The sequence below is a fragment of the Hylobates moloch genome, unplaced genomic scaffold, assembly GCF_009828535.3.
Source record: "Hylobates moloch isolate HMO894 unplaced genomic scaffold, HMol_V3 SCAFFOLD_3, whole genome shotgun sequence".
Taxonomy (NCBI): domain Eukaryota; kingdom Metazoa; phylum Chordata; class Mammalia; order Primates; family Hylobatidae; genus Hylobates; species Hylobates moloch.
The window spans coordinates 14319253-14347070 of record NW_026652278.1 but is presented as its reverse complement, the minus strand read 5'-3'; the positions used below and the strand labels follow the sequence as shown (position 1 = coordinate 14347070).

Here is a 27818-nt window from a genome sequence, read left to right as displayed (position 1 = left end):
TGGGTGACGAATTGTCCCCTCTTTCTCTAATTCTGCTCATTACAAAGAAAACGGGGAAAAAATACCTTTTTTCAACTGTGAGGGCACTAGGGAATTTTTAAAAGACCTGTCTGAAAGTTCAAGATGGCCAAGGGCGCAGTGGCTCATGCCTGTAATCCCAGCACTTTGGGAGGCCGAGGTGGGCGGATCACCTGAGATCAGGAGTTCCAGACTAACCTGGCCAATGTGGTGAAACCCTATCTCTACTAAAAGTACAAAAATTAGCTGGGCGTGGTGGCACGTGCCTGTAATCCCAGCTACTTGCTACTTGGGAGGCTGAGGCAGAATTGCTCGAACCCAGGAGGCGGAGGTTGCAGTGAGCCGAGATTGCATCATTGCACTCCAGCCTGGGCAACAGAGCAAGACTTGGTCTCAAAAAAAAAAAAAAAAAGTTCAAGCCATCCCTCGCCACACACTCTTTCCTGCCGCCCTAGCCCTCCTCCACTCGCCTTCCTGGAGCCGCCTCTGTAACTTCATTCTCCTGTCCTTGGAAGGTGCCTTCACATTTCTGTCATCTGTTAGTGGTTAAACCTCCGCCTGCAGCTGTTGCCCATCTTGTTCTCTAACTTTAATTTTGGTTAGTGTCAGCCTATGGTCAGACTGAGCCATTTACTGATTCTGTCCTTTTAAGCTGTTACGAAACTTTCCTCACCAAATTTGGAAATGAACCATCATTCTGGCCTTGGGGAAACAAAGCCACAGATAAGTTCTTTGGTAATTTGTGGTAGGGTGTGTTGGAAACATTAGTCCAGTACTCAAATGTTCAGGTACCTGCTCTGTGCCATGCCTGTGTTGTATTTTGAGCTACCCTGATGGGCAGCAGCCCCTGCTCTCGCGGTGCTGCGCACAGTCCACTTGGGGAATAGGGTCAGTAAACAGGCTGCTGTAGTGCGGCTAGTGCTAGGCGCGATGTGTGAAACAGTGGTATTGGAGCACATAGATGGGGACCCAGTTCAGTGCTGTCAATCCTGGAAGGCCTCCCAGAGGGAGTGATCAATGTCAAAGTCAGACCTGAAGCATAAGCAGACATCTACTCAGACCAGAGGAAATAGCTGTGTGAAGGCCCTGAGAAGAGACCACAGCACATGTGAGGACCTGGAGGGCCTAGAGGGAGGAGAGGGAGTGGCAGGATACGAGTATGGGAAAGGCTTGCTGTGGTGAGGAATGTGGGGCTTGATCTTGACGCACTGGGAAGCCATTTAAGGCTTTTCAGGCCGGGTGCGGTGCTCAGGCCTGTAATCCCAGCACTTTGAGAGGCCAAGGCGGGTGGATCACGAGGACAGGAGATGACAGCCTGGCCAACATGGTGAAACCCCATCTCTACTAAAAAAAAAAAACAAAACAAAAATTAGCTGGATGTGGTGGCTGGTGCACACCTGTAGTCCCAGCTACTCAGGAAGCTGAGGCACAAGAATCACTTGAACTCAGGAGGTGGAGGTTGCAGTGAGCCAAGATCGCGCCACTGCACTCTACACTCCAGCCTGGGTGACAGAGCGAGACTCCGTCTCAAAAGAAAAAAACAGCTGTTCAGCAGGTGTGGTTTAGAAGAGCAGGCTGGAACGTGGACCGGAGGGAGTAGACAGGAGATGGGCCAGGCAGTGCCAGCAGGGGATGCTGTTGGACTGCGCTGGGCGGTAGCAGTGGGCATACGTGGGTTCCAGACTCTATGTACTGGGCCCCGTCTACTGAATAGGCTGGGGGTAAGGTGGGGAGAGGGCGCCTCCAGTGATCCTGTCTGGTGCACCTGGGTAGGTGGTGGTGTCAATTCCTGAGACTGGGAGGGAGAGCTGATCTCAGGTTTGGATGGGTTGAGTTTGAGGTGTCTGGGACATCCAAATGGCAAAGTACAGCCAAGCAAGCAGCTCAGTGACCAGCCTGAGTGCCCAGCAGGGTGGCAGTGCAGCAGCGCCACATTCAGGTGGTTCACGGATGAGAGGAATCTTAGCAGAACGGGAGGTGGGGTGGAGACAGTGAGGGCGGACAACTCTTTTAAGGTGTCTGGCTAAGCCGGGCGTGGTGGCAGGCGCCTGTAGTCCCCGCCGCTCAGGAGGCTGAGGCAGGTGGGTACCTTGAGCCCAGGAGTTCAAGGCTGCAGTGAGCTATGGTTGTGCCACTGCACTCCAACCTGGGTGACAGCAAGATCCTGTCTCTAATGAGGCAGGTGACACGCAGTTTATTTCTTTTTGAGACACAGTCGTTCTGTTGCCTAGGCTGGAGTGCAATGGCGTGACCTTGGCTCACCGCAACCTCTGCCACCAGGGTTCAAGAGATTCTCCTGCCTCAGCCTCCTGAGTGGCTGGGACTACAGGTGCGCAACACCACGCCTGGCTGATTTTTGTATTTTTAGTAAACATGGGGTTTTACCATGTTGGCCAGGCTGGTCTCGAACCCTGACCTCAGGTGATCCACTGGCCTCAGCCTCCCAAAGTACTGGGATTACAGGCGTGAGCCACCGCGCCCAGCCGACAAGTAGTTTACATACTTGTGGGAAGGACCTGGCAGACAGAGGCTACAGAGCACAGCCCTGAGGAAGCAGAGAGGGGCCCAGAGCCTGGAGGACGCTGGCCTTACACGGAGGAAGGATGGGTGTGGGGGGCTCCACTGCTGACCTGTTTCCTGGCGGAGGACGCAGGGTCCTTCGCCAGAGAGGAGAAAGGAGGCACTGGGCGGAGGGCAGCAAAGGTTTTAAGTAGCTGTCTAGAATGGAGGACACTGAATAAGGAAACAAGATTGCTTTTGGGGTAGGAGGCTGTAAACAGCGCCCCAGGGGTATGTGTTCCGCTTGAGGTGGCCTATCCGTTTAACACCTGTGTCCTGGGCACGGTGGACTCTTTGTGTTCTTTCTTCAAACCCTCAACTTGAGACAGGTTTATTAGTTAATTAGTGATTTCACAGTATCCTTTCGCAGGCCAATCCCCACTCCAATCGTTCCCTCAGCAACCCCAGGGGTGTCAGACGGGGCACCCTCCCACTGTCTTCTCCAGCCAGCCTTAAAAACCCCAGACACGCCAGCCCGGGAACGATCTCAGTGTGGAATTTTAAGTCACCTTGTCAGCACAGACACCTCTGGGGTCCCCAGAAGACCTGTGGCAAAGTTCTCTAAACCGAACCTGGAGAGGGGAAGGTTTTCAAGCGGGAACCACATAAATTCACCTAAAACTCACGCCTACACCCCTCTGTGATAAAAGATTTCTGTTTCTTCTGTTGGAGACTGAATTTTCTCTTCAAGACTACAGTACCGTATCTGAAAAATAGTTAAATTCGTAATATTTCTATTAATAGTTTTCTTGCCTTAGAAGCCAAGTTAAAAAAGTCACTTTCTGAAAGCAACCATTTCACAGTTCATCTTTTTCAATAATGTCTAATCTATAGCAGAAAATGTAACCTATTTTTTTTTAAATCACTCAAGTAGTAAAGAAACTTCTTAAACTTTTTGTTTTGTTTTGTTTGTTTTTTTGAGACAGAGTCTTGCTCTGTTGCCCAGGCTGGAGTGCAGTGGCGCCATCTCAGGTCACTGCAACCTCCACCCTCCAAGTTCAAGTCATTCTCATGCCTCAGCCACCCGAGTAGCTGGGATTACAGGCACTCACCACTATCCTTGGCCCATTATTGTTATTTGCTTATCTCTACATTTGTTTATAGTTGAAAGTTTCCATCAAAAAGTTTTAAGATGGCTGGGCACAATGGCTCATGCCTGTAATCCTAACACTTAGGGAGGCTGAGGCAGGTAGATCACTTGAGGCCAGGAGTTCAAGACTAGCCTGGCTAACATGGTACAAAAAATACAAAAATTAGCCAGGTGTGGTGGCATACACCTGTAATCCCAGCTACTTCAGTGGCTGAGGCACGAGAATCACCTGAACCTAGGAGGTGGCGGTTACAACGAGCCGAGATCAGGAGGATTGCTTGAGGTAGGGAGTTTGCAATCAGCCTGGGCAATATAGTGGGACCCTATCTCTACAAAAAACAAAAAATTAGCCAGGTGTGGTACGTTCCTGTAGTCCCAGCTACTTGGGGGGCTGAGGCCAGAGGATCACTTGAGCCTGGGAGTTAAGGCTGCAGTAAGCCAGGATCATACCACTGCCCTCCAGCCTGGGCAACAGAGTGAGAAACCCTGTCTCAAACACACAAACAAAAAACAAATGTAGGAAGAATGTAATGAACTCACATGTGCTCACTCAGGAATAACTATTAACAATTTGCAGATCTCATTTCATCAAACACCTCCCACACCCAGCAGGATTTTTTTCCTTGAGTTTTTTAAGGCAATTCTCATGTCATGTCACCTACAAGTTCCAAATGATAAAGACCTTATTGATATAGTACTTGATATAGTAATGATAGTAGTTACAGAACTACTATGCCATTATCACACCTAACAAAATTAGCAATAACTCTTTATCTCATCTAAGCACCTCCATGCCCGCCTCCTTGAGCCAACAGGATTATTTTGTTTCTTTTTATTTATTTATTTTTTTTATGAGACGGAGTCTCACTCTGTCGCCCAGGCTGGAGTGCAGTGGCGCAATCTCGGCTCACTGCAAGCTCCGCCTCCCGGGTTCACGCCATTCTCCTGCCTCAGCCTCTCCGAGTAGCTGGGACTAAAGGCGCCCGCCACCACGCCCGGCTAATTTTTTGTATTTTTAGTAGAGATGGGGTTTCACCGTGGTCTCGATCTCCTGACCTCGTGATCCGCCCGCCTCGGCCTCCCAAAGTGCTGGGATTACAAGCGTGAGCCACCGTGCCCGGCCCCGGCTAATTTTTTGAATTTTTTTTTTTTTTTTTTTGATATGGAGTCTTGCTCTGTCGCCCAGGCTGGAGTGCAGTGGCGCGATCTCGGCTCACCGCAAGCTCCGCCTCCCGGGTTCACACCATTCTCCTGCCTCAGCCACTCGAGTAGCTGGGACTACAGGCGCCTGCCACCATACCCGGCTAATTTTTTGTATTTTTAGTAGAGACGGGGTTTCACTGTGTTAGCCAGGATGGTCTCCATCTCCTGACCTCGTGATCCGCCCGTCTCGGCCTCCCAAAGTGCTGGGATTACAGGCGTGAGCCACCACACCTGGCCCCAACAGGATATTTTCAAAGTCCAGCAAGCAAGTCTGGGCATCTGAGGTCATGTGTGAGACTGACTCCCTTTCCTGCCCCCACTCGGGCTTCTGGGAGTTCTGCCCCTTCCAACCTTGCATGACTCACCTGCTACCCACCTCCTCGGCCTGGCTGTGCAGGTCCTGCCACCTGGCCCTCAGCATCCTGCCTGTTCCTTGCAGCCTCACGTGCCCATTCAGCCCTTCCCATCCTCCACTGGGAATGAACTCTTCCCTCTCCCTCCTGGGCTCAAGTGATCCTCTCACCGCAGCCTTCTGAGTAGCTGGGACTGCAGGTGTGTGCCACTTCACCCTACTTTTTTTTTTTTGAGACAGGGTGTCACTCTGTGGCCCCACTGCAGCCTTGACCTCCCATGCTCAGGTGATCTTCCTACCTCAGCTGCCTGAGTAGCTGGCACTACAGGCACATACCACCATGCCTGGCTAATTATTATTATTTTTTCTTTTCAAACAATTTTTTTTTCAGAATAGAGATGAGGTTCAGGCTGGTCTCGAACCCTGAGCTCAAGTGATCCTCCCACCTTGGCCTCCTAAAGTGCTGGGATTACAGGCATGACCCACTGTGCCCAGCCAAATTTTTATTTTTAGCAGAGACAAGGTCTTGCTGTGTTGTCCTGGCTGGTCTCGAACTCCGGGGCTCAAGTGATCCTCCCACTTGGGCTTCCCAGAGTGCTGGGATTACAGGCATGAGCCACAGCCCCCGACCTAATTTTTAGAACATTTTATGTAGAGACGAGGTCTCACTACACTCCCCAGGCTGGTCTGGAACTCCTGGCCTCAAGCAATCTTCCCACCTTGGTCTCCCAAAGTGTTGGAATTACAGACATGAGCCACTGTGCCTGGCCTGAAATTTTATTCTGAGATGCTGCCTCGCTCCCCAACCCCTCGCCCATAGCATAGTAATAGGATAACTATCTAAAATAATCTGAAACTTCTATGTTGTGCTGGCAAAGTTGCTTGAATGAATGATCCTACAACCTAAACCTATAAAATGTGGGTTCTGAACAAGATCATTCCATAAATATAAATGCTTTTGAGGACATATATATTTACAGTGACAGAAATGAGCACTTGAAATGTTTAGCCAAGAAATTGCTAATATCAGCCGGGCATGGTGGCTCACGCCTGTAATCCCAGCACTTTGGGAGGCCAAGGTGGGTGGATCACGAGGTCAGGAGATCGAGACCATCCTGGCTAATATGGTGAAACCCCGTTTCTACTAAAAAATACAAAAAATTAGCTGGGTGTGGTGGCGGGCGCCTGTAGTCCCAGCTACTCAGGAGGCTGAGGCAGGAGAATGGCATGAACCTGGGAGGTGGAGCTTGCAGTGAGCCGAGATTACGCCACTGCACTCCAGCCTGGGTGACAGAACGAGACTCTATCTCAAAAAAAAAAAGAAAGAAAGAAAAAAAAGAAATTGCTAATATCTGCTAGCATCAGTAATGTCCTTGACATCTGCTAGCAATTTATGGCAGAGCTTTGGAAATTAAAAAAACTGGCTTTATGCCTTAAAAAAAAAAAAAATGTCCTTGCTACCTACTAAGCAACAACCCTTTGCAGAGATGCCATTATCTTCAGATAATCTCTTTAACAGATAAGAATATTGAGCAAGTTGACCAAGGTCATGGAGAAGCTGGAATCTGAGTCCAAGCAGTCTGACTCATCATAAATTATAAATTATCTATAGAACTGGGCTGTCCAATAGCCACTAAGCACACAAGAGTACCTAATTTAAAATTTAACTTGATTTACAATTCAGTTCCCTAGTCACACCAGGCTCTCCTGAAGTGCTCAGTAGCACATGTAGCTCATGGCTACCATATTGCACAGCACCAATCTATTATAGAACATTTTCACCACTGCAGAAAGTTCCACTGGAGAGGGTGTAGTTTTAGAACATTTTGGAGTATTTAAAACTTCTCTAAGTAGTTTTAAAAGATTTCTTTTTATGCCCCAGAAAAAAAGGCTTATGAAATATTGTTAAGAAAAACAGAACCCAAAACTGCACCAAGAGATTTGAGGGATAGAATTAAATATAAATATCGTTACAATTAACCCTTGAATAATACAGCTTTGAAAAATGCAGGTCCACTTATACATTGTTTCCCCCTCAGTCACCCCTGAGACAGCAAGACCAACCCCTCTTCCTCCTCTGCAGCCTACTCAACATGAAGATGACGAGGATGAAGACCTTGATCCTCACTGAAACTGATGACTCACCTTCACTTAATAAACAGTAAATATATTTTTTCCTCCTTATGATTTTTTTTTTTTTTTTTTGAGACAGAGTCTCACTCTGTCACCCAGGCTGGAGTACAATGTCATGATCTTGGCTCATTGCAACCTCTACCTCCCCAGGTTCAAGTGATTCTCCTGCCTCAGCCTCCTGAGTAGCTGAGATTACAGGCACCAACAACCCTGGCTAATTTTTGTATCTTTAGTAGAGCTGGAGTTTTACTATGTTGGCCAAGCTGCTCTTGAACTCCCGATCTCAAGTTATTTGCCCACCTCAGCATCCCAAAGTGCTGAGATTACAGGTGTGAGCCACCGCACCTGGCCTGATTTTCTTAATAACATTCTATTTTCTCTAGTTTATTGTAGGAATACAGTATATAACACATATAAAATATAAAATATGTGTTACTTGACTTTTTATGTTATTGGTAAGCCTTCCGGTCAACAGTAAGCTATTAATAGTTGAGTTTTCAGGGAGTCAAAGGTTATACTTGGATTTTTGACTACTCAACCCCCAGGTTGTTCAAAAGCCAACTGTATTTTGTCTTATTATTTTATTTTTTGAAATAGGGTCTCACTCTCAGCCAGGCTGGAGTGCAGTGGTGCAATCACGGCTCACTGCAGCCTCAACCTCCTGGGCCCAGGTGATCCTCCCACCTCAGCCTCCTGAGCAGCTGGGACAACAGGTGTGCATCACCACACCCAGCTAATTTGTGTATTTTTTTTTGTAGAGATGGGGTCTCACTATGTTGCCTAGGCAGGTCTTGAACTCCTGGGCTCAAGCAATCTTCCCACCTTGGCCTCCCAAAGTGCTGGGATTACAGGTGTGAGCCACTGCATCTGGTCTTGTTTCATATTTTTATAAACTTTGCAGATTTTTAAGAAGAATCACTTATTTACTTTACTCTTATAACCGCAAAATAAAAAACCTTGAGAGAAAAGAGGAATGGGGGCACTTACCTGTCCAATCTGTGGGAATATACTAAAAGAAAATGGCACCATCAGTCCCATTGCCAGGACAGTACAAGACAGTTTCAAGATCCACAATGACCCTGGGTTTTTCCTGAAAAACTGGGTCCTGTAAGAGACAAGGCATGGCTCACAAGTGATGTTAAACTATCAGGGCTTATTTTCTGAACAGCTGGATCAGGGCCTGTTTTTTTGTTTTGTTTTTTTTGTGTGTGTGTGTGCACCTGAACAGCTGGATCAGGGCCTGTTCTTTTTTCTTTTTGTTGTACCTGAACAGCTAGATCAAGGCCTGTTTTTTTTTATTGTTTTGTTTTGTTTTGTTTTTTTGAGAGAATCTTCCTCTGTCACCCAGGCTGGAGTGTAATGGTGCCATCTTGGTTCACTGCAATCTCCGCCTCCTGGGTTCAGGCGATTCTCCTGCCTCAGCCTCTCGAGTAGCTGGGATTATAGGCGCCCGCCACCACGCCTGGCTAATTTTTGTATTTTCAGTAGAGACGGGGTTCACCATGTTGGCCAGGCTGGTCTAGAACTCCTGACCTCAGGTGATCTGCCCACCTTGGCCTCCCAAAGTGCTGGGATTACAGGCGTGAGCCACCGCACCATCCCATCCCTCCTTCTTGGAAATGTGCTCCACCTGTGGTCCTAGCAGGCGATTCCCAGCCTCGCCACACTGGAGAGGGGCATGTGCACCCCAGGCACGCGACCTAACTCAGGCCCACAGAATCCTTCCCCAGGAGTCTGCCCTGAGGGGAAGACATTCCTGCCTCCCCTGGGGTTTGCTGTGTTCCACCTCTGATCAGGAGGCTGTGAGGCTATGAGCTGGGAGTTACCAGCAAGTGGGTCCCTCATCAACATGAAGAAGCCTATCTGGCAGGAGAGAAGGAACCAACACCCACGAGGGTGACAGAGAGGTGCGCCCTGCAGAGGAGCTTCTGTTCAAGCTGCCATGGACTGCAGTCCTTGCCCATTCCAGCCCTAAAGCCCCACGTCTCCCCTCGGGCCTGAGCTCTTGCAGGTTAGGTTTCTCATACTGGTGGCCACAGGAACCCTGATGGATGCCCAGGTTCTCCACCTCGTAGGCCATTTCTGGCTTCTTAAAAGGGATGAATCTGAATCCGGAGTCGCTGAAGCTAATTTAAAACATGCTTGGAATGGGGGTTTAGAGGGGAGGGCTTGAGCAATATTCACAGCACATCAGGGCCAGGGGAACCTGCAAATCATCCAAGCCCCTCATTCTAGAGGTGAGGAAATGGCTGTGGAAGGTCCTTGGACATGCCAAGGACACGGGGTAACTGCAGGCAGAGCCTGGGCTGGATTCCCCATTCGGTGGAATCTGCACACCTGGATTTCCACGCCTGCCACAATCAATCCGACTGTCTTAGCTGTGATGTGTGTTTATGGGAAGGTTACTGAGCCAACCTCTTCCCACCCTCCACCAGGGTCAGTATCTGACAGGTTTTATAAGGATTTGACTTTCAAATCCCTACCTGGGGATATGACCGTGCCTCTTACCTTTTAAAAAAGTAGCTGAAGACTTCAGGAATCAGAGCTGAGGTCCCAAACAGCACTATTCTGGATGCTAGCGTTTCTCTAACAGCCTAGCAAAAATGAAAAGAAAACAGCTTAGGTTGGGCAAGGTGGCTCACGCCTGTAATCCCTGCACTTTGGGAGGCCAAGGTGGGTGGATCGCTTGAGGTCAGTAGTTTGAGACCGGCCTGGCCAACATGGTGAAACCCCGTCTCTACCAAAAAATTCAAAAATTAGCCCGGTGTGGTGTTATGCACCTGTAGTCCCAGCTACCCAGGAGACTGAGAAACGAGAATCACTTGAACCTGAGAGGCGGATTTTGCAGTGAGCCGAGATCACGCCATTGCACTCCAGATTGGGCGACAGAGTGAAACTCTGTCTCAAAAAAGAAGCTTAGTACAGGAGCAAGACGATCTCCAGGGATCCCACAACTCCTGCGAGAGACAGACAACAGCACCCCTCCCTTCTCACTTAGAAAAAGAATGCCCATGGAAAGAGGCGGAGGGGACGCCTTCCACGTAACTTTCCAGGTACAGGTGTGTGGAGGTCGGCTGCACTTGGTGCCAGAAATAGCTGGGAGGTGATTCACCTCCTCTTGACTCCACAGTGGTCTCCATCCGTCTGCCAAACCACCCCAAATAAACCATCCACTAAGTACAAGCAAAGGTGGCTTCTAGACAGATCCTCACTGAGAACCAAATGGTTCCTCAGTGGAAATGCTGGATTTGCCACAGAGGTTTGCTCCATATTTCCCATCCAAGCCAAGTCTCTGCCACTGGCCTCCTGTCCTGACCTGGCTCAGCAGTGACTCTCATACCTGCCACTGGGGAAGCCTCCAAATGCCCAGCTCTGAGGGCACGGGCACAGCATGGGACCCACACGAGGCTGCCTGTCCGTACCCACGTTTCACAGCGAATTAAAAGTATTATACTATAAAACTGTGTTATGTACAGGTTATAACATTTTTGTAATCTTTTCTATAATGTACATTACGCTATACATTAAACATTTAAACATACAATTTACTGTATGGGTGAATATGTACAAAACCATGTACCCTCAAGGGCACTTTAAGGGACTTGTAAGGGAAATTTTGACTATAAAACAGCTCATGTTAACTTTTTTACTACTTTCATTTATTTATTTATTTTTAGAGACAGGGTCTCACTCTGTCATCCAGGCTGGAGTACAGTGGCATGATCACGGCTCACTGCAGCATTGACCTCCCAGGCTCAAGCAATCCTCCTACCTTAGCCTCCCAAGTAGCCAGAATCACAGGTACACCCTACCACACCCAGCTAACTTTTCGATTTTTTGTAGAGATGTGATCTCACTATGTTGCCCAAGCTGGTCCCAACTTCCTGGCCTCAAGCAATCCTCCTGCCCCAGCCTCCTGAGTAGCTAACATGTTAACTTTAGAACCCACCCCTGGGTAAGACACATACACCACAAACAGCACATCGTGTACCCAAGAGGAGCAGGCACACCTGTGCCCGTCCTTCCCTGCATTCTGTTCCTTCCACTTCCAGCTTCCCATGATTGGCTTTGACCTACCTTCCCAGGCTCCCCCTACTGCCAGGCCCCTGCTCTCTGCTTGCACCTCTGCCCTGCTGTAGGTGACAGTCATGCTTGTGTGGTTCCCTCTGCAGGGAATGCCTTTCCCCCCCACAAAAGAGAGGAAGCCGAGGAGGGCTGTTTTTAAAATAAGGTCTCAGGGGCCGGGCATGGTGGCTCATGCTTATAATCCCAACACTTTGGGAGGCCAAGGTGGGCAGATCACCTGAGGTCAGGAGTTCAAGACCAGCCTCGCCAACATGGTGAAACCCTGTCTCTACTAAAAACACAAAAATTAGCCAGGCATGGTGGTGGGCGCCTGTAATCCCAGCTACTTGGGAGGCTGAGGCAGGAGAATCACTTGAACCTGGGAGGCAGAGGTTGCAGTGAGCCGAGATCACACCATTGCACTCCAGCCTGGGCAATAGAGCGAGACTCAGTCTCTAAAATAAAAGAAATAAAAGTCTCAGGGATATAAAGTAAAATTGCTTGACTTTGGAAGGGAAAAATGGCTGTTATTGTGCTGTATGTCTGCGTCAGTGGGGCGAGGCCCACCTCTCTCCCTTAGTCCTATGTGTGGGGAGGACACTCCAAGTGAGACGCCGTCATTAGGAGGCGCTGTGTGCAACGGAGTGGCTTACAGGGCCAGTCAGGGAAACAACAGCCACGAGTCACCTGAAATTGGACCAACAGTGCCCTGTTACCATCAGATATTGCTGGTTACGCAGTTTCTGAAATTTTAGCCAAAGAAAATAACCTTCCAGGGACAGGGAAGTGATAGAAGAATGCTTATGCACAGTTGCAGACACTTTATTCTTCGGAGAAAAAAAAGACTTTTTTTTTAAAAGTAGACCAGTAAAGCTTTTCTTTGACCGTAACATGCCCCTCATGCCAAAAATGAAGTTTCTTCTGGTGAGATGGACTCCAGACAGCCAGTCAAGCCTGAGGCTACCTTCCCGCTGGAGGCTGGGGCTCCTGGGGAGACGGGGCTCTCACTGGTCAGGGTGTGGGTCTCCAGAGCCTAGCACCAAGCCTGGCAGGCAGGAGGTGCTGGGAACAACTTGCTGATTGGATATTTGCTCTAAGCTGGGTGCAGTGCCTCACACCTCCCAGCGCTCTGGGAGGCCAAGGCAGGAGGATCACTTGAGGCCAGGAGTGTGAGACCAGCCTGGGCAACATAGTGAGACCCCGTCTCTACAAACATTTTTTAAAAATTAGCCATGTATGGTGGTGCACAGCTGTAGTACTCAGAAGGCTGAGGCAGGAGGATTGCTTGAGCCCAGGAAGTTGAGGCTGCAGTGAGCCATGTTCGTACCATTGCCCTTCAGCTTGGGTGACAGAGGGAGACTCTGTCTCTATAAATAGATGAATAAATAAATAAACAAACTTAAAAAAATGTGCTCTCACTCTCCTCTCCAGCTTTATGAATAGGTCACAGCAATACTAACACCTTAAGTTCACATGGAGTTGTGGAGAAATACAAACACACATATGCATAAAGATGTGCAAGTGAACGTCAGAGCAGCCTGATTCATAATAACCCAAGGCTGGACACAAGCCAAACATCCACCGCCTGCAGAATAGATAAGCAAAATGTGGCACATCCAGGAACGGAATACTACTCAGCAATGAAAAGTAACAAACGACCAACATGTGGTACAAGATGGATGAATCTCAAACGTGAAAGAAGCAAGACACAAAAAACTACTGTGTGATTCACTTATGTATAATTTTTGGAAAAAGCAAAAACTAAGAAGACAGAAAAGCAAGCCAGTGGCCCGGCATGGGGGCTCACGCCTGTAATCCCAGCACTTTGGGAGGCCGAGGCGGGTGGATCATGAGGTCAGGAGATTAAGACCATCCTGGCTAACACGGTGAAACCCCGTCTCTACTAAAAATACAAAAAATTAGTTGGGTGCGGTGACGCGCGCCTATACTCCCAGCTACTCGGGAGCTGAGGCAGGAGAATCACTTGAACCTGGGAGGCAGAGGTTGCAGTGAGCCAAGATTGCACCACTGCACTCTAGCCTGGGTGACAGAGCGAGACTCCAACTCAGGAAAAAAAAAAGAAGCAGATCAGTTCTTCCCTAGGGCTGGGGGTGGGGGTGGGGGTGGGCATTTAGGACATTTTTAGGATGATGAAAATGTTCTACAACTGGACTGTGGTGATGGTCACACAACTGTTTCATTTATTTATTATTATTATTTTTTGAGACAGAGTCTTTCTCTGTCGCCCAGGCTGGAGTGCAGTGGCACAATCTCAGCTCACTGCAACCTCTACCTCCTAGGTTCAAGTGATTCTCCTGCCTCAGCCTCCTGAGTAGCTGGGATTACAGGCTTGCGCCACCACGCCCAGCTAATTTTTCTATTTTTAGTAGAGATGGGGTTTCACCATGTTGACCAGGCTGGTCTCGAACTCCTGACCTCAGGTGATCTGCCTGCCTCGGCCCCACAAAGTGCTGGGATTACAGGCGTGAGCCACTGCGCCCGGCCTATTTTTTATTTTTTGAGACAAGGGTCTCTGTCACCTAGGCTGGAGTACAGTGGTGCGGTAACAGCTTGCTGCAGCCTCAACCTCCTAGGCTCAGCTGATCCTCTCACCTCAGCCTCCTAAGCAGCTGGGACTACAGATGCACCCCGCCATGCCTAGCTAATTTTTAAAAAATTTTTTTGTAGAGATAGGGTTTCGCTACGTTCCCCAGGCTGGTCTCGCACTCATGGACTCAAGCGATCTGCCTCCCAAAGTGTTGGGATTACAGGCATGAGTGAGCCACAGTGCCTGACTGCACAATTGTTTTAAACTGACTAAAATTCATCAAACTATCCTCTTACAATGGGTAAATTTTACAGTATGTAAATTATACCTCAATAAAGCTGTTTGAAAAAATGTCTCTTTCGGGTGTTTTCTTTTTTTTCCCCCAGGGGAAAGCGCAAACGCAGTCCCAGGTGGTTCGTTTTTGTTTGTTATTTTTGAGATGGGGTCTCATTCTGTCGCCCAGGCTGGAGTGCAATGGCACAATCTCGGCTCACTGCAACCTCCACCTCTCATGTTCAAGTGATTCTCCTGCCTCAGCCTCCCGAGTAGCTGGGATTACAGGCACCCGCCACCATGCCCAGCTAATTTTTGCATTTTTAGTAGACATGGGGTTTCACCATGTTGGCCAGGCTGGTCTCGAACTCCTGACCGACTGCAAGTGATCCAACTTATGGGTGGTTTGTTGGCCCAGAACCTTCATTTCAAACTAGTGACCTATTTTCTTTCTGGCAGCAATTTCTCTGTTACTTACAATTATTTTATCTCTGTCATAATTCATTTAGGTAAGGAGCTATGCTACTAGATGGTCTAGTGGAAATACCGTTAGCATGTATCTGATGGTTTATAATTCAGCTTTGTCAGTCAGTGATAGGATTTAAAGTAATATGTTTGGTGAGCTGAAAAATGACGTATTTACTGATGGAATGAACAGCCATCTTTTCTGACCTCTTCTGCTACCAACATGCTGGTCAGTAGAAGGACGTACCCTGGCTGGCTAAGGGAGTCCTCTGGATCCCACACTGCCAGAAGCCCGGTTAGTCCCTTCACTTCGTATCAGGGCTGTTCCACTCTGCTTGATATGTCATTTGCAAACAACTAAAGTCTTCAGCTAAAGTCATTTCACAGGGACCAAAAAAGATCTCACCTGCTAAGAACATATTATTTTAAAAGTCCACACCCAAAATGAAAAGACCATAGATTATACCAGGTTCTCACAGCTGAATGCACTCAGGAGTCACTGTGTTGAACTGAACAAAAGAATACTTTGGCCAGGCCCAGTAGCTCATCCCTGTAATCCCAGCACTTTGGGAGGCCAAGGTGGGCAGATCACTTGAGCCCAGGAGTTTGAGACACGACTGGGCAACACGGCGAAACCCCACGTCTACAAAAAGCACAAACATGAGCCAGGCATGGTGGTGCATACTTTGAATCCCAGCTACTTGGAAGGCTGAGGTGAGAGAATCACCTGAACCTGGGAGGTTGAGGCTGTAGAGAGCCGTGATCACACCACTGCACTCCAGCAACAGAAGGAGACCCTGTCTCAAAAAAAAAAAAAAAAAAAGGAAGAAGAAACTAATAGTAAAAATTATTCAAAATTGAGGCCTTGAAAAGGAGTTTTGGATCAGAGAATTCAATGTTCTAAGTCCATTCTTGACAAAAGTAGTCCTTAGCAATGAAGACTATAAGGACATCTGCTGAATGGGAGAAGCAGGGGCTCTCTTAACCCCAGAGAGGGGTGTCCACTGACCTCTGTAAGTGCAGAGCAGGCTGGGAGGGGAGTGGCCCCCAATCAGCACACACTGGGAGGGCAGATATTGGACTTGAAGGACAGGATCTCACTCTCAGAGGTGCCCAGCACTTGTCAGATGCCTGTCTGTGGCAGTCAGACTCACGGGTCACCATGGCAACAGTACCCAGTTATTTAATCCAGCACTCATCTAGCTGTTGCTGTAGGGGTACTCTGCAGACATGGGGCACATCTGCAATCAGCTGACTTTAAGAAAAGCAGGTTACCACCAGGCGCGGTGGCTCACACCTGTAATCCCAGTACTTTGGGAGGCTGAGGTGGGCGGAACACCTGAGGTCAGAAGTTCGAGACCAGCCTGGCCAACACGGTGAAACCCTGCCTCTACTAAAGATACAAAAATTGGCTGGGCGTGGTGGTACGCACCTGTAATCCCAGCTACTCAGGAGGCTGAGGGAGGAGAATCGCTTGAACCCGGGAAGCGGAGGTTGCAGTGAGCTGAGATCACGTCACTGCACTCCAGCCTGGGTGACAGGGCAAGACTCCGTCTCAAAAAAAAAAAAAGAAAAGAAGGTTACCCTCCACAATGTGGGTGGGCCTCATCCAATCAGTTGGAGGCCTTACAGGCAAAAACTGAGGTTTCCCAAAGAAGAAATTCTGCCTCAAGGCTGTAGCAGCAGCTCGTGTCCAAGTTTCCAGCCTCCAGGCCTGCCCTGTAGATTCCCACAATTGTGTAAGACAATTCCTTAGAACAAATCTCTTAATAGACATGTACTGCCCAGGTGTGGCGATGCATACCTGTAATCCCAGCACTTTGGGAGGCCATGGTGGCAGGATCACTTGAACTCAGGAGTGAATGGGAAGGACAATGGAGACAGAGGTTGCATGCTTTTCTTTTGAGATTTCAAAAAGGAATTGGGGGCCAGGCATGGTGGCTCATGCCTGTAATCCTAGCACTTTGGGAGGCCAAGCCAGGTGGATCACTTGAGGCCAGGAGTTTGAGACCAGCCTGGCCAACATGCTGAAACCCCGTCTCTACTAAAAATACAAAAATAAGCCAGGTGCGGTGGTGTGTGCCTGTGGTCCCAGCTACTTGAGAGGCTGAGGTGGGAGGATCGCTTGTGTTAGGGAGGCAGAGGTTGCAGTGAGCCAAGACTGCACCATTGCACTCCAGGCCAGTGCGACAGAGCAAGACCCTGTCTCAGAAAGAAAGATTATGTACATATATCCCATTGGTTCTGTTTCTCCAGAGAACCCAGACTAATGCCCCATCTTATCAGGGGGCAAAATGAGAAATTTATCTCTCAGCATGCTAAGGAAAGACGGGTAAAGAAAGGTTGAAGGCAGACATAAATTTGTCACCGGCTTTCAAACAGAAAAGTCTAGTCTTTGCCCAAAAGGCAAGCAGCTATAGCTCCAGCCTGTCTCTTACCTTTGTCCCAGCAGTTCTGGAATGGCCCAGGACATTGCCTTCCTTGTCCATGACCGCAATCCCCTTAATGGATTCAAGACTTCGGGACATGTAGACATTCACTCCACTGGCTTGCGCTGTAGATGTAAAGAAGTAAAGAACACCCAAGACGGGGGTGAGTCTTGTTCCAGCAAAGGAACATCTCTTTGGCTGTCTGTCCCCTGCAAGCCTCTTTCTCTGACAGCTGGCCTTTCTTGACCCTCAGGTGGACACCTGCCATAGGCTGGGCCAGCCAGATGCTCTCCTGGGGCTGTGGAAGTAGGCTCAGAACTGCTGGCCACTCAGTCTTGGATCCTGACCACAGCCTGGGACCAGCTTCCGGCACCCCTGCTTCCTTACCGGATTCCAGGAGAAACCCTGGGATCTTGGGAACATATCCCTCCCTCGTCTTTGCTTAAGTTGTAAGGTTTCCTTTTTTTTTTTTTTTTTTTTTTTGAGACAGTGTTTCACTCATGTTGCCCAGGCTGGAGTGCAATGGTGTGATCTCGGCTCACTGCAACCTCCGCCTCCCGGGTTCAAGCAATTCTCCTGCCTCAGCCTCCAGAGTAGCTGGGATTACAGGCATGCCCCACCAGGCCCGGCTAATTTTTGTATTTTTAGTAGAGACGGGGTTTCATCATGTTGGTCAGGCTGGTCTCGAACTCCTGACCTCAAGTGATCCACCCACAATGGCCTCCCAAAGTGTTGGGATTACAGGTGTGAGCCACCGTGGCTGGCCAAAGTTGTAAGGTTTCTATAATGCCATTTCCTCAATTTCACCACTGACCTCAGTCTGCCAACTCTTCAAACTGCTATGATTCCCAAACCCAAATTTGGAGCATGACATAGTAAACTTGCAGGCTGGCAGAGGCAAAATATTCAGCTAATATCTCTGTCACCCCACTGGGTTGGAATCTCTATACTAACCATTTGCTTGCTGTGTAACTCTAGGCAAGTTACTTAACCTCCCTGTGCCTCAGTCTCCTCATCTGTAAATAGGAATAATAATATTTCCTACCCGTAAGTTGTTGTCAGGATTAAGTAAAATAATGTATGTAGAACGTTTATACAGATAATCTTTAAAATGTAGGGCCAGGCGCGGTGGCTCATGCCTGTAATCCCAGCATTTTGGGAAGCTGAGGCAGGCGAATCACTTGAGGCCAGAAGTTCAAGACTAGCTTGGCCAACATGGTGAAAGCCTGTCTCTACTAAAAATACAAAAAAACAGTTAGCTGGGCATGGTGGTGCATGCCTGTAATCCCAGCTACTTGGGAGACTGAGGCAGGAGAATTGCCTAAATCCAGCAGGCGGAGGTTGCAGTGAGCTGAGCTCACGCCACTGCACTCCAGCCTGGGTGACAGAGCAAGACTCCGTCTCAAGAAAAAAATGTAATTTGCGTTTCCAGTCTTGTGTTCATTCTTTGGGCATTAATGTGGGTAACTACAGAAAGTGTCACCTCTCAAACCAAAGACCTGATTTGGGCTTGGGGGCCTGCTGGGCTGCAAAGGCCACCTGTCATCAGTCACAATGTGCCAAGGGAGCCAGGTGCCTCTGGAGATGAAGGAGAGCTCACAGACCACAAAGACACCCCACCCAGACCGCAGGCTCCAGCCCTTCCTGCTCACCGAGGAAGACCACAGGTAAGAGTCTTTTAATCCAAGGGCCAGTCAGGCCATACTTCATCTGGACAAACTGAGGGATTACCTAGAAAACAAGAGAGAAAAATCATTATTTCATGGGTCTGAAAAATCAGCAGAACCTATTCACTAGCAGAGAGGTCGCCCTGACCTAGTTCGTATTACAAGTCAGACCACTGCCAGTGCTCTTCATGTATTTTTCCAATTTCTGCAACATGGAGGTCCTCTCCCTGTTCATCTAAGGAGTCAACAGGGCCTTAGAGAGAGGTATGTAAGTTGTTGAGAGTCACAGAGCCATTAAAGGTTTGAGCCAGGATGAGGGCCCAGGCTTGTCTGATGCTAACATCTCCATCTTTCACCATTACAGTGTCTTGACATCCAAAGCAATACACACATTATATAACACAATTTATGTAACATATTTATAACACACAATTTCTATAACAATTTTAAAAAAGGTAATAGTACCGGCCAAGCATGGTGGCTCACGGCTGTAATCCCAGCACTTTGGGAGGTCGAGGTGGGCAGTTCACCTGAGGTCAGGAGTTTCGAGACCAACCTGGCCAACATGGTGAAATCCCTTCTCTACTAAAAAATACAAAAAATTAGCTGGGTGTGGTGGCACCTGCCTGTAGTCCCGGCTACTCAGAAGGCTGAGGCAGGAGAATCACTTGAACCCAGGAGGCAGAGGTTGCAGTGAGCTGAGATCATGCTACTGCACTCCAACCTGGGCAACAGAGCAAGACTCTGTCTCAAAAAAAAAAAAAAAGGTAAGAAAATAGAAAAAAATAAAAAGACAACAGTACTATGTATATGCTTAGAAATTTAGACTATTAACGTGATTATTTTGGGATAATAGGATTACAGGTGACTTTTATTTCCTAGTCATACTTTCTAAATTGTTTAAATTGGAACATAAATTTGTAATTGGAATAAATAAAGCTTCCTGGATTCTGAGGAATACAGAAGATTGGACAGATTCTAAAAATACCTACTCCTAAGAAAGTTGAAGAAGCAACGGCTCCCGCCATGAGTAATGATCTTTCTAGCGGCTTACAAGTCTAAGGGGAAACAAAAGTACTTATTTAGCAAATATCACAGTTTTATCCAGCAAAGATAATTTTAAAACAAACACATACAACAAACTCCAAAAGGAGTAACACAAAACTCCACACCCTCTGGGTCTCATAATACTCACGTAACTTCTGTTTCCATTGATGCTATTGAATGCTGCCATGTAGGCACAGAGGAAAACCTGCCAAGAGGGGCAAATGGATCGCATTTTCGTTTCAAGCATAACAGAATTTAGTAATCGTGAAACAGGAAGAATGGCTACCTGAGGTAAAATCACGGACTTGATCCCTTTTAGTGGCATCATTGACAAAAACACCTTTTAAGAAGAAAGTGGAACAGAGTTACAAGTGTTTCTGCGGAAGAACTTGCAGTAGCAAAGAACTTTTCAGGGGAGAGGGAGAATTGAGCCCCCAAGGAGCTGGGGCAGGAGAAGATGGTGGTGGGTACAGGGGCTGCCGGTCCACAGACAAGGCTGAGTGAGCACCTGGCAAACACCAAACTAGGGGCTCTAAGGACATCCAGGGTCGCACAGCAGGCGGTGTCTCCGGGGCCTTAGTCCAGCAGGGTGGCTAAGATGTACACATTTGTTAGCTGGGCATGGTGGCTCACTCCTATAATCCCAGCACTTTGGGAGGCTGAAATGGGAGGATCACTTGAGGCCAGGAGTTGACCAGCCTGGCCAACATGGTGAAACCCCATTTCTACAAAAAACAGAAATTAGCCGGGTGTGGTGGTGCGCACCTATAATCCCAGCTACTCGGGAGGCTGAGGCAGAAGAATTGCTTGAATCCGGAAGGCGGAGGTTGCAATGGGCCAAGATCGTGCCATTGCACTCCAGCCTGGGAGACAGAGCAAGACTCCATCTCAAAAAAAAAAAAAAAAAAAAAAAATACACATTTGCTAGGGGAAGCAGACAGGAGCCTGTGGTGTGGACAAGTACCTCCTAGGCTAGGAGTGATGGCTCATGCCTATAATCCCAGCACTCTGGTAGGCCAAACTGGGAGGATCCCTTGAGGCCAGGAGTTCGACACCAGCCTGAGCAATGTAGCAAGACCCAGTCTCTGGTAAAAATAAAAAAATTAGCCTGCCATGGTGGTGAGTACTTGTATTCCCACCTACTCAGGAGGCTGAAGTAAGGAGATCGATTGAGCCTAGGAGTTTGAAGCTACAGTGAGCTATGATTGTGCCACTGCACTCCAGCCTGGGCAACAGAGCAAGACCCTATTTTAAAAAACAAAAAACGGTCCAGGCATGGTGGCTCATGCCTGTAATCCTAGCACTTTCAGAGGCCAAGGCGGGTGGATCACCTGAGGTCAGGAATTCGAGACCAGCCTGGCCAACATGGTGAAACCCCGTCTCTACTAAAAATAAAAACATTAGCTGGGTATGGTGGTGAGCGCCTGTAATCCCAGCTACTCAGGAGGCTGAGACACGAGAATTGCTTGAACGCGGGAGGCAGAGGTTGCAGTGAGCTGAGATTGCGCCAGTGCACTCCAGCCTGGCCTACAGAGCGAGACTCTGTCTCCAAAAACAAAAAAAACCCCCCAAAAACCAAAAAGCACCTCCCAAGGGTCAAGGTGAGAAAAGCCTCAAGGGGACAATGCCAGGTCCCAGGTGAGGGGCTGTGTCAGAGGAGGACTTGGTGGCAAGAGGTTTGTGCAGGGAGCGCATCCTAACTCACTGGCTGCTTCTACAGTGCTCTGCGCATACTTGGTGTTCAGAAAAGGGGTGACCTTGCCAAGCTGTGGGCCTTCCAGAGGCCCGGATGCCTGACTGGGAGGGTGTGAGGAGGGGGAGGGAGTGGGGACAAGGACATATGAACAGCAGCCATGGGTTATCAGTGGGGATCCACAACCATCTAGCAGGCAGTCATGTGACAGGGGTCTGGAGCTGGAGGGACACAGCTGAGGTTAGGAGGAGAGTGGCCACCTCCCCAGCCCCTAGTCTCCTAACAGCAAATGTCTGCTTGCTCACCGTGGGCGCCATGAAAGGCAGGAACGCTGGCAGGAAGAGAAGAGAGGAGGTGTCAGTGATCACAGTTGCCCAGGCAGAGGGGGCCAGAAGGGGACCACCCACCTGAACACCTCTTCCCCAGAATCCAGAAGGCACAGACCTCAAAGGGCTTTTTCCACTCATTCTTTGTTTTTCTAATAAAGTGGTGGGTCAAGGTCTCAGCACTTTGGTAGGCTGAGGCTGGAGGATGGGTTGAGGCCAGGAGTTCAAGACCAGCCTCTATTTTGTAGAGGTAGTGAGACCCCCATCTCCACAAAAAATTTAAAGCCAGGTGTGGCGGCATGACCCTGTAGTCCCAGCTACTCAGGAGGCTGAGGTAGGAGGATCAGCTGAGCCTGGGAGTTGGAGGCTGCTTTGAGCTATTATGGTGCTACTGTACTCCAGCCTGGGTAACAGAGTGAGACCCTGTCTCTAAAAATGATAATAATAATAAAGTATGTACATAAAATTACTATAACATGGCCGGGCACGGTGGCTCACGCCTGTAATTCCAGCACTTTGGGAGGCCAAGGTGGGCGGATCACAAGGTCAGGAGTTCGAGACCAGCCTGGCCAATGTAGTGAAACCCTGTCTCTACTAAAAATACACAAAGGAAAAAAATTAGCTGGGCATGGTGGCGGGTGCCTGTAATCCCAGCTACTCGGGAGGCTGAGGCAGAAGAAATCACTTGAACCTGGGAGGTGGAGGTTGCAGTGAGCCGAGATTGTGCCACTGCACTCCAGCCTAGGTGACAGGGCAAGACTCTGTTTCAAAAAAAAAAAAAAAAAAAAAAATCCTGCTGGGGGAAAAATTAAAGCAAGGCAGGCAGAGTTTTCTTTTCTTTTTTTTTTTTTGGAGTTGGAGTTTCACTCTTGTTGCCCAGGCTGGAGTGCAATGGCATGATCTCAGCTCACTGCAACCTCTGGCTCCCAGGTTCAAGTTCAAGCAATTCTCCTGCCTCAGCCTCCTGAGTAGCTGGTACTACAGGCACTTGCCACCACAATGTCCAACTAATTTTTTACATTTTTAGTAGAGACAGGGTTTCACCATGTTGGCCAGGCTGGTCTCGAACTCCTGACCCCAGGTGATCCGGCAGGCAGAGTTTTCTAAGTGTTAGAAACTACATCTTCCCAACCCACTTCTGAAAATTAGAGCCAACTCACCTGCAGGTCGAAAAAGCGGGGGGATCAGGTTGCTGCTGTCGGGATGCACTGTTGCCTTCAAGAGGAGAGATGTGAGGTTAGCTGGATGTTTGGTTTTGTTATTATAGGACACTAAAAATTAGGAAGGGGCTGAAACTTACAAGACTCCGCTTCCAAGCTTCTTGTATCTTAAAGGAGAAAAAAGAATAGCTTTGTTTCAATTTAAATTTTTTTTAAGAGACAAGGTCTTGCTCTGTCACCCAGGGCTGGAGTGCAGTGGCACAATCATCACTCACTGCAGAACAGCCTCGAACTACTGGGTTCAAACGATCCTCCCACCTTACCCTTCTGAATAGCTGAAACTACAGGCTCACGCCACCATTCCCAGCCAGTTGTTTAATTTTTAGTAGAGATGGGGTCTTGCTATACGGCCCAGGCTGGTCTCGCACTCTTGGCATCAAGTCATCCTCCCAAACCATTGGAATTACAGGGGTAAGCCATCACACCCAGCCTTAAAAAACAAAACAAAACAAAACAAAACAAAAAAAAAACAAAAAAAAAAGCTTTTAAAGGTGACTCAGCAGCAAAGAATTTCTTTGCCAGTCTCATTTGTGGGACCACCTTTGTTCTACCTTTCAGAGAGTGAAGGCCAGAGCTGTTTTTTACCACATCGACAGAACAAATCAAAATAAATGGATCATATGAATAAAAAAATGAACTAATGACAAGCCAAGAGACGAGCCACACAGAGAAATGGACCAGAACATTAAAAAGTCCTGTCTCTACCCTTGGAGAAGAGCAACACCTAACATCCTTCGGATGAGTCCCCGAATCCGGCCTGCCTCTGGCTCAGAGCAGAGTAGGCTGTGTGCTGATGACATACCATGCCATCAGCCAAGTTACTTGCAACAGAACCAAGCTGTCGGCCCAGGGTCCCCGACACATTCTTAGAAAAAGTTAAATATGTAAGCTCTCCATAGGCTGCCTTTAGGAACTGGTGTTTGTGAGCTCCAGAAAGCCCCACACACTGCAAGGTAGATAAGGAAAACTCCATTTGAGCCTATCGGCAGGAACACTGCCTGCAGTGGAGAATGAATTCTGACGTCAGAGCCCTGTCTGAATTCTGGAGTTTGCCACGGGGCTCCAGGAATCAGCTGCAAGGAATCTCCACAAATATCCACTGCATAGGAGGAACCTTGCTGTCTGGTTTATGGGACAGAATTCTAACTACATTTTAAAAACTAACCCAGTTTTGCAAAGCTGGTCCTTTGGGCAGTATATAACAATGACAGCATTAATAGCCAATAGAACAGTGGCTCCCAAGGGAAGGAAAAAAGAAAGAAAAGACATGGAGAGAGAGATTAATGGCCAAATTCCACCTGACTTCAGACCATGCAGGCAGAACCATCTGAGGGCAACCAGCCAGACCTGAGCATGTGAAACATACCCTTTGGTCCGCCGAGGCAGGGCTGGAAGCATCTTCATTTGTGCACAACAGTTGCCTTGAGTTTTCTATACTTTCCTAAAATCAGATATCAAGAAACCAAGTAATGATCTCAACATTGTTCAGGTTTATCCCCAGATGTAGGAATCACCAGCTCACTCACCAGCATGCACTGGACTTCAACTGCATGCCTGATTTCAAGCCACATGGTGCCCTAGGCTCTCTATCCATTAGGATAGCCCTGAGTGCCATTCAGATTTATGCCTTCTTCTTCCTAGATGCTCCAGCAGCTGCCCCCAATGGTGCTGTCACCTCCCCCACTCTCTGATGTCAACTGTCTCACTGAATGGTTACCACCACCCCCTGGCTATGCGTGTCAGAAACCTGGAAGTCTTTCTCCCTCACCCACTTCCATGTCTAATCAGTTCAGTCTTATTTCCTCTCTCTTTTTCTTTCTTTCTTTTCTTCTTCTTCTTATTTTTTTTTTAAGAGACAGGGTCTCACTCTGTTGCCCAGGCCGGAGTGCAGTGGTGTGATCATAGGTCACTGCAGCCTTGAACTTCTGGGCTTAAGTAATCCTCTTGCCTCAGCCTCCCAAATAGTTGTGACTACAGGCACAACCCACTACACCTGGCTAACTTTGTATTTTTATTTGTACAGATAGGGTCTCGCTACATTGCCCAGGCTGGTCTCAAATTCTTATTCTCGAGAGATCCTCCCATCTCAGATTCCCAAAGTGCTGGGATTATAGACATGAGCCACCACAGCTAGCCTCCATTTCTTAATTTGAGAAAAAATAAATACAAAAATTACAAAGAATGGCTACACACTATAATCCCCTCACCCAGAATTAACAACTGTAAACATATGGTTATATTTGCTTCTAATTTTATTACATTTTCTTTCTTTTTTTTAAAGATGGAATTTCACTCTTGTCACCCAGGATGTGACCAGTTTAGCCAGTCTGTCCTCCATCATGCGGAAGATTTGTTTGATTCTCTCTGAATCACCAGCACCCGGCCTGGGCCTGATATTACCTGTTAAACAGATGTACGCTTTTCTTTTTTTTTTTGGAGGGGGGGGAATGGAGTTTCGCTCTTGTCACTCAGGCTGGAGTGCAGTGGCAAGATCTCGGCTCACTGCAACCTCCACCTCCTGGGTTCAGAAAGCGATTCTCCCGCCTCAAGCCTTCCAAATAGCTGGGATTACAGGTGTCTGTCATCACACCCAGCTAATGTTTGTATTTTTGGTAGAGATGGGGGTTTCACCATGTTGGTCAGGCTGGTCTCGAAGTTCTGACCTCAAGTGATCCACCCGCCTCGGCCTCCCAAAGTGCTGAGATTAAAGGCATGAGCCAGGGCACACGGTCAGATGTACGCTTTTCTTTACCCCTTCCAATCTGACAAGCTCATTCAGAAGGAATAAACACAATAATATATGTAGATTCTGTTATTTCAACTGCTTTTAAAAGGGACATGCAGGCGGGGCCTGAGGTCGGGAGTTCGAGACCAGCCTGACCAACATGGAGAAACCCCGTCTCTACTAAAAATACAAAATTAGCCAGGCATGGTGGCACATGCCTGCAATCCCAGCTACTCGGAAGGCTGAGGCAGGAGAATCGCTTGAACCTGGGAGGTAGAGGTTCCTGTGAGCCAAGATGGTGCCATTGCACTCCATCATGGGCAACAAGAACGAAACTCCGTCTTAAAAAAAAAAAAAAAAAAAAAAGGGACATGCAGACTTCAAGTTTCAAAATAAAATGTGAAATTCATTAGCTCTGAAAACAATACTTACAACTGAAATGAACACATTTGTAGGATCTAATAATTCTGTCCATTGAAGAAATCGCCGAATAAAGGACTTAGGAGGGAGAAAAGCAACAGAGAGGTTAATGGCAGCAGAAAAATAAAGATATAAATAGTAACAGTTGGCTTTTTTTTTTTTCCTGAGAACCTGCCAGGGTCTGTGATCTGCCTTTAACTGGCATCATCTCCTGGGATCCTCCCAACCTCTCCAGGTTCTCCAGGTGAGGAAGCTGAGGCTTAGAGGGACTCCTGAATGTACTCAAGGCAACACAGCCAGGAAATGATTCAGAAGTCTGTGCCCTTAACCGCTCAGTATCAAACTGCCCTTGAGGGTTAAAATCCCAGACTTTGGGGGTTCAAATAGTCCTACGTTCATATCTCACATATGACCTCGAAGCAATGGCCTAGAAGATCTCAAGAGTCTGTGGCCTCACCCTCTGCTTGGTATAAGGCTTCACTCCAGTGACAAAGGATGGACGCCCCATTAAGGGCTCAATGGTGCAGCTGGGGTCACACTGGGGAAAAGAGGTTTGCTCCCGCAAACTCCAAACTTTGTAGTGGTTCTGGCTTTAAGCCTTGGCTCTGCTGGAGCAACCTGAGCTCACCGTCCCTTCTCAATTTCCCTACCTAAAAAAAACAAGGCTGGAGGAGAGGCCTAAAAGAGAAGCCCCTAAAGCCCTGCTCTCCAATTCGCCACATGCAGCTGAACCCAGATGTGCTGCGGGTGTAACAGACGCCGGATTTGGAAGACTCTGTACCAAAAGAACGAGTAAAATATCTCAGGAATGTTTTTTACTGATTACATGTTGAAATGTTAATATTTTGCACCTGCTGGGCTAAATGTACTGTATTGTTAAAAATTTCAGCTGTTTGTTTTTATCTTGTTTAATGTGGCTACTAGAAAATGTTTAATTACCTGTAAGGCTCACATCATATTTCTATTGGACGGTGCTGCCCTAGGCGCCGCAGAGAGATGAGTCCTGCTTATGTCCTGTCCAAGGGTGGCTTCCCAAAGCCTCGGGGGTCTCACCGAGAGTGGCTGAGCTTACCAAGGTGGGAGGGCCTGTTTCTCCCCAATCTGCTGCTCAGCCACAGCTCAGGCAGTAGGGAGCAGCCACCTGTGCGGACTGGGCCCCTCCGAAAGGGCAATCTGGAGGGTGACGTTGTGGTCGTGGGCATCTGGCAGCTTGGGTTTCCCCTGCGTCCCCTCCCGCGCCCTAAGGGGTGAAGGCCGGTGGTGCGCGTTCCCAGCACAACTCCGGGACGAGGAAACGGAGACAGGGGGCGCTCACGTGGCCTGGCCAAGGTCACCCGGGCCAGCCCGACTCCACGCGGCCCGGCCCGCCCCCTCCCTGCCCCTAGCCGCGCCGGGCCCGGGCCGTACTTGGCGCTCGGTGATCCAGAAGCGCACGTTGGGCTCAATGAAGGCGGGGACGGCGTCGCTGCGTCCTAGGAGCCGCCCAGGTTGCGTTTCCTCCTCCTGTTCCAGGGACATTTTGCGCTGCGGAGAGTCGCCGCCGCCGCCAGGCCGCGCGTAGAGGAGGAGCCGGGCGGCGAGCCCC

At 48.4% G+C, this 27818-nt stretch overlaps 1 protein-coding gene across 2 annotated transcripts; it reads right to left on the bottom strand.

Moving 5' to 3' along the window:
* Positions 1–74: 74 nt before the first annotated feature.
* Positions 75–27818, bottom strand: SFXN4 (sideroflexin 4). Of its 2 annotated transcripts, XM_032176523.2 has the most exons (14): positions 27641–27818; positions 26246–26311; positions 24455–24529; positions 23169–23195; positions 23029–23083; positions 21848–21873; positions 20136–20189; positions 19998–20054; positions 19795–19860; positions 18788–18866; positions 17145–17260; positions 9864–9949; positions 8343–8460; positions 75–3283 (listed from the first exon to the last, which is right to left on the bottom strand). In XM_032176523.2, the coding sequence occupies exons 1-14, from the start codon at positions 27749–27751 to the stop codon at positions 3206–3208; spliced, it is 1014 nt and encodes a 337-aa protein (XP_032032414.1). In that variant the 5' UTR covers positions 27752–27818; the 3' UTR covers positions 75–3205. The 2 variants fall into 2 exon arrangements, with proteins under 2 accessions (XP_032032414.1, XP_032032424.1); XM_032176533.2 differs by lacking the exon at positions 24455–24529 and having other exon boundaries at positions 27641–27806.

Excerpts from the sequence above, each read along its gene's own strand:
- SFXN4 (XM_032176523.2), bottom strand. The coding sequence starts at position 27,751 with ATGTCCCTGGAACAGGAGGAGGAAACGCAACCTGGGCGGCTCCTAGGA. Across the intron at positions 24,530-26,245 it reads CAAATGTGTTCATTTCAGTT|GAAAGTATAGAAAACTCAAG; the intron begins GTAAGTATTGTT and ends ATCTGATTTTAG. Across the intron at positions 8,461-9,863 it reads TTCAGCTACTTTTTTAAAAG|GACCCAGTTTTTCAGGAAAA; the intron begins GTAAGAGGCACG and ends TGTCTCTTACAG.